The sequence below is a fragment of the Hippoglossus stenolepis genome, chromosome 10 (assembly GCF_022539355.2).
Source record: "Hippoglossus stenolepis isolate QCI-W04-F060 chromosome 10, HSTE1.2, whole genome shotgun sequence".
NCBI lineage: Eukaryota > Metazoa > Chordata > Actinopteri > Pleuronectiformes > Pleuronectidae > Hippoglossus > Hippoglossus stenolepis.
The window spans coordinates 21,933,222-21,940,062 of NC_061492.1; the positions used below are offsets into that span (position 1 = coordinate 21,933,222).

General features: G+C 40.1%; 1 protein-coding gene across 1 annotated transcript; it reads left to right on the forward strand.

Annotated features, from left to right (window-relative positions):
• The first annotated feature begins 315 nt into the window (after positions 1-315).
• Positions 316-6,438, forward strand: LOC118116977 (alcohol dehydrogenase 1). The gene is made up of 9 exons (XM_035168973.2): positions 316-447; positions 1,426-1,527; positions 1,726-1,867; positions 2,439-2,526; positions 3,279-3,498; positions 3,936-4,196; positions 4,396-4,528; positions 5,983-6,121; positions 6,203-6,438. The coding sequence occupies exons 1-9, from the start codon at positions 430-432 to the stop codon at positions 6,231-6,233; spliced, it is 1,134 nt and encodes a 377-aa protein (XP_035024864.1). The 5' UTR covers positions 316-429; the 3' UTR covers positions 6,234-6,438.
• Positions 6,439-6,841: the final 403 nt, after the last annotated feature.

Below are 6,841 nucleotides of genomic sequence, written 5' to 3' on the forward strand. Positions count from 1 at the left end.
TCCACTTGTTGAAGTGGTGGCATTGGGTTGTAGCACCCACACAAAAGTAGAATATAAAGAATCTTGATAATATGTGACAAGGTGTAATAAGTTTAAAAAGTGTGTTTATCTCCTCTAATGTAAATTAAAAGTCACTAGCCTGGCCCGAACCATACGAGCATATGAGGGAATCTACCGTACAGCTGGAATCTGACCTAGATTTATTTTTATAATCATCATAAACCTTTTTGGAACATTAGGTCCTTAATTTCAGAAAAACATAGAACCAATAGAATCAACTACATTCTAAGTCCCAGCCCATTTGAATGATTACATAACTGCTTCTCATTGAAGCCTTATATAGCTTAAGTCCAGTACAGTGTGTCTCTCTTGCTGGGCTGCAGTTGTCTTAACTGTTCATCAACTTCTCTCTCACTCTTTGCTGCAGAAATGGCCACAGCTGGCAAGGTATGTGTATTATTCTATATGGAACTATCATGTACAAGTTTGTTGTTTGAATGAATTCTTCACAGTGTGGTAAAGTCAGATAGGTAAGATCACAAACATTTGAAAATAATGCAACAGAACTCACATAAATATATTTTACTTTAATATAATGTGATTCTTCGGGGATCATTAAGATAAAGTGCTGTCGTGTCGATGGGTGTAAACAGTTGCAGTGCTTTCACGTGCAGAGTTTTAATGTGATTCTCTTTGAAGATATGTGAATTATCAGCTTAGAATGTTTATTTTTATTCATTTATAATAGTCTTAGTAAAAATTAAAATTAAATCAGAATTAGTTCTTTCCGTGCCCTCTGCGTCAGTGAAATATCTCGTTCATATTTGACTTGGCACACAGTCTGAAACTTTCCAGGCAGTTTAACACAACTGTGGATATTGGCACATCTGAGCGTGGGTGTAGGCTGACAAGAGTTCAAGGACTCATTGTTACCACTTTGAACCAAAAAAATTAATAATTTACTCTGCAATACTAAATGTACCCAGCCTACATTTATTTGATTAGAACATTATGAAACATTGTCTATAATACATTATTATTATCAATGATACTAATAAATGTAGTATTCAAATAAAATCTATGTAACTATAACTCTACAACAGCTGCTGTGTCAGAGGCATTGACACCACTCCACTCTACTGTGATCCAAAAAGTGCATAGTGATATAAAACAGTGACACCTTCAGGTGTTTGACTGGAAATCACACAGAATAACATTGTATCCACTGTTCAACTATACATTGACAGAATAAAATGCAAAGAGACTTGAAATTGATCAAATTCTGGTTTTCGAAGATTGATGGGTTTTTGGAAATTGCCCTTTGGCACTTTTCCAGGAACCCATCCAAGTGAAGTTTACCTGGGACAGCATGCAGGAGTGTGACATTTCGTGCCAGGTAATTCATGTGGGGTCACTGTCCTCTAGGTCATCAGGTGCAAGGCAGCAGTGGCCTGGGAGCCCAACAAGCCTATGGTGATTGAAGAGATAGAGGTAGCCCCGCCCCAGGCAGACGAGGTCCGCATCAAGGTGAGAAACGTTCTTTTTTCAAATAATGTTCAAATATATGCTCCTTGACCCTGGAGGCAATGCAGATAAACACACAGTTTAATCCATTCCTTTGTATTTGTGTTCTTTAAGAGACACCACCTTCAAAATTCCTTAGTGTTCAGAATAACTGTTTCATTATATTTCAATTGCATTTTGTGAATATTATCTTTTGTGCAGATTTTGGCAACCGGGGTTTGCCACACGGACCTTTACCACTTGTTTGAGGGCATGAATAAAGATGGCTTCCCAATCGTCCTTGGACATGAGGGAGCGGGTACTGTTGAGAGCGTAGGGCCTGGAGTGACTGAATTCCAGCCAGGTGAGTTGAAGCATGCATAATCGAGTTTCTTTCCCCGACTTATTGGTAGCAATAATTAGATCAAAGCATATAGAGTGCTAGAGCAATGAGTTATAAACCCCAGAAATAAGTTGCATTTAAAGCCGTTTTCAAACATGAACTCCAGCCAGACCAGATTTTCTGGACATTTTCCCTTTCACATATGAAGAACGCAGCAGGAGATTGTCCGCAGCGTTCAGGTGAGGGGTGGCAGCTAGGAAGAGCATGCAGGAGGCAAAAGATGTCGTATAAATACCATCGTGGTAATTACATGTTTTTGCATCGACACAGGCACCCAATCCCATATTGGACTGTTAGTGGTGATGCTGAAGTCATGTGACAGTGGTGTATTTAGTTTATAGCATCACATTAGCTTTTTACCACTGGCGGTTATATATATATATATAAGATTAAATTGTTGATCAAAACTTGTGATTTAATTAAGTGTGAGTTTTGTTTGTTACAGATTTCTGCTTTAATCCAAAAGTCAACAGTAAACTCCAAAAAGCCATTGGGAACCAATTCACAAATTCATTTGTTTTGTGATTTTCAGGAGACAAGGTGATTCCTCTATTCATATCCCAGTGTAGAGAATGTCGCTTTTGTAAGAGTCCCAAGACCAACCAGTGTGTTAAAGGATGGTGAGCTTATCCTTTTCTCATTATGTTTTACTCATCCGGTTTATATCAAGGTACAGACCCGTGTCATACTCCTCAATATTATAAGTGTTATTGGTGAGAGAGAACAAAAAGGTTCAGTGTGTAGAATTTAGTGACATCTAGTGGTGAAGTTGCATGTTGAAACTGAATACCTCTCACCTCACCCTCCCCTTCCAAACATGAAAGAACCTGTGGTAGCCTTCAGTTGTCATAGAAACTCAAAAGGTGTTTAATTTGTCCAGTCTGGGCTAAAAAAAATGGCGTCCTCCGTAGAGAGGAACCGCTCCCAATGTAAATATAATGTATTTAAATATAAAGGGCCCATTCTTGGGTAAAGAAAACAACAATTTGTACAATTTAGATGAAACACAGTAGTGAAAACATCACTATGATTATTTTATGTTCAATTTATGCCAACAGATTCCTTTCACCTAAATCGTACACACTGAACCTTTAAATAAACACAGATCAAGTCATTACACTTTCATTTATTCCCCACAAACTCCCTGCTCCGCCTGCTCACTCCCCTTTTTAACTGCCATGAGCTCCCTGAGCTATGCTCCCTTGCTCAGCTGATACAAAAATATAAGTTACAGGTTATTGTTAAATGACAGAAATGAAATATACACTAATGATACAGAACATTTCATTTGTTTGCATTTAGCTTGTTTTACAGATATTTGTGCAAATTTGGTCTGTGATTGTATTTACATCTTAACAATTTCTCTGTTCAGGGCTAATGGTCATCATGCCACGATGGCAGGTCAAGACTCCAGGTTTACCTGTAAGGGGAAGAAGATTCTGCAGTTTATGGGAACCAGCACCTTCTCAGAGTACACTGTGGTGAACCAGGTGGCTGTGGCTAAGATCGACCCTGCTGCCCCTCTGGACAAAGTCTGTCTCCTTGGATGTGGAGTCTGCACAGGATTTGGAGCAGCAGTTAATACTGCTAAGGTGTGTCTATAGCTGCTTTCAGACATGCACTGAACTCCGCAGATCCTGCATGTGTGAATGTGAATGTCTGATTCAGAGGCTATACGTCACTGCTGCACCTGGCTGTTCCCTCTCTCGCCTAACTAATGTGAAGAATTTGAAGCTGTTGTGAACGCGTCTGTCCAGAAAACCTCCTGCTGCGTTGTGCATGTGTCAAGGGCAAAAACTCTGTAGCCAATTCTGCGTACTTTACCCACAGGTCATGTCTGAAAACAGCTTGTTTTTAGTCCACAATGGACATTAAATCCTTAGTAGCTCAAGACATACAAAATGAAATGTGGCTCCACTGTATTCAGCGCTAACAGGTGTTTTATTTATATATATATATATATAATTATATGGAATATCAAGAAGTGCTGTTTAAAGTACCATGTTTACCAGAGTTTTTGCCATTTTAGGTGGAACCAGGCTCCACGTGTGCTGTGTTTGGCCTAGGAGCTGTGGGGTTGGCTGCAGTCATGGGCTGCAAAGCTGCTGGAGCCAAGAGGATTTTTGCTGTTGACATCAATCCAGAGAAGTTCGAGAAGGCCAAAGTGTTTGGAGCGACTGACTGCGTGAACCCCGACGATCAAGATAAACCTATCAGCCAAGTTCTCGCTGAGATGACTGATGGAGGAGTGGACTTCTCTCTGGAATGTGTTGGGAATGTGGCAGTCATGGTGAGGCAGAGAGATACAGATTTGATGTTTACTGGATCAGGAAGGATCATTATATTCAAGAGTATTTCTTTAGAACTTTAACTCAAGCATTGCAAAGTTTAAGTTTTATGAAAGCCCATATTTTGTCAGCATCTCTACTCGGGGGATTTCAACCCCCATGGATACTTGCCCTCTGACTTTGTTCTATTATTCCATCTAGCGAAGTGCTTTGGAGTCTTGTGTGAAAGGCTGGGGTGTCAGTGTGCTGGTTGGCTGGACAGACATGTATGACGTTGCTGTCCGACCCATTCAGCTTATCGCTGGACGCACTTGGAAGGGTTCTCTGTTTGGAGGTGAGACACATCTCAGTCAGACATGACCAAACACACTAATTAAAACACTACCTTAACTGTCATTTTGGACAAGTAGTCAGTCTCAAGAAGGTGGACCTAACATGAGGAGCGAGTACATGAAAGGAGATAGATTCATAAGAGTCATCAATGCAAAGAGAAAATATTAGTTAAGATCATAGGAAAATACATTTTGAGTCTTATCCCATAAGTGTTTTACAAGTTCCCATCTGTTGTTAACGCTGAAGGGAACAAATGGAGCAACAATGGAAAGTAAGGGAGTTCATTCAGGTTTCAGGTAAGGCCAGCAGTCTTTTGTTTCCAACTGGCAACCAAAGGCAGTTCTTGTATTTATTGATGACAGCTCTCGTAGCTGCTAATGCCTTTTAAAGAAGTAAGTTACTGCTTGGAGGATGGCCTTCTAATAAAACTTGTGAATCTATGCAGTAGAAAAATAGGTGCAAGATGGCTGGTGAAAGGTGAGCCGGGGTCTATCGGTGTTGCCAGATGTACGATAAGTTTGCCCTCTGTACAATGTATGATCAACAATGCATGACGTACGATAATTCGGTGACACTTTGTATCATCAGTTGCAATCTGGATATTAAAATATGGATTACATCTGTATTTACATGACGTCTTTTCAGCCAATCATGCTTGGCAGCAGTTTCTAGTACAGTACCTGGATACGCAGCTGATAGCTAGCTAATAACCCCACATATATTTCTACATGTCACTTGGCAGACGCTTTTATCCAAAGCGACTTACAATTAGTGCATTCAACATCTATGAGGGGCCATTTAGGGGTTCAGTATCTTGCCCAAGGAGACTTCAGATGGGGAAGACTGAGGATTGAACCGCCACCCTTCTGGGTGGAGGACGGCCACTCTACCATTCAGCCACAGCCACCTATATATAGATATATAGACAATACTAGTTTGTTGTCTCCATTTTAAACCAGAGTACAGCATGGATTAAAAACCACTGGTCTGCTCTGAGGACAAACACACTTGAGCTATCTAAAAGCTATTTATTAGAAGCAAACTTGTTTCGTAATGTGGTTGTTGTTGCTAGCAGCCAGTTGTGAGAAATTGCAGATTGCAAAAAAACGTCATCTCGCTACCCACTCCCCTTTCAAGTGTGTAGGTCGGTGAGCCTATGGTCGCCCTCAGTAATGTAAAAACCCAAAAGGCCCTCCCTAGAGCCTTTGGCTAGCGTGAGCTACTGTGCAGCACAGCGGAAATAGGACCCACTTCTAATATAGGTATCAGAATGTCATCCTAAAGTGACAAAAACAGCAAGATTCTTAGTTCCAGGTGATTATACACTTATGGAAACATTTATTTACATTATTTTCAGTTCTTGCCGATAGATTCTCCTACATCCTACACACTGGACTTTTCAGACATGACTCTATTGGTTCTTAATGTATTAAGTGTGTGTTCTCTGTGGCTCAGGATTTAAGAGTAAGGATGGTGTGCCTGAGATGGTTAAAGCCTACATGGACAAGAAGGTGAAGCTGGATGAGTTTATCACTCACAAGATGACCTTGGACCAGATCAATGACGCCATTGAACTGATGAAGCATGGCAAATGGTATGTTTATACTTTCCTCTATATTCTCCTGGTCACAGAAATGAAAATTTAACAAGTGTCTGTTTTGATTTTGCTCCACAGCATCCGGACAGTTGTGAGCTTTTCTCCTTAATGAGACCACCCTGGGGCACCAAAATAATTTAACCCTGATCAAAAGTGAACCAAATGAGTTTTCTTTTCTTTTTCTTTGCAATTAATCAATTTCACGTTCCGGTATTCCATGGATTTCTATATAACTTGTTTCTCATCATCACAACTTCTTATTTTCCATTTTTCTTTGATTATATTTTGAATAAAAATAATTTGTGTATCAAAAATGACCCATGTGTATGGCTTTTTTATGGTTATGTAAATGTTTGCCGTGAGGAACAGACAACTATTCACCAGCCACACATTTCAAAACTCAACACATTTGCATTTACACATCTGATGCATGTAAGGATCATTACCTACAAGAAAAGTAATAACCGTACATATTTGAACATTGGTTCAGGTTACCTTGGTGAGAAAGGTCATTATGTCTGAACTTCATTTTCAGGCGGTTGGATAATGCAGAGTGGATTTACAAAGTACTTCCTGTTTCATGGCGAATCAGTAGGTGGCGCTATGACGTTGAGGAAATATTGACACATGGAGCTGTTCAGGCTTGGACTCTGATCAGGAGACAGAAGTTTGGTGGTGATAGGACAATGCACAGTGGAGTTATGACAACATTGTGTC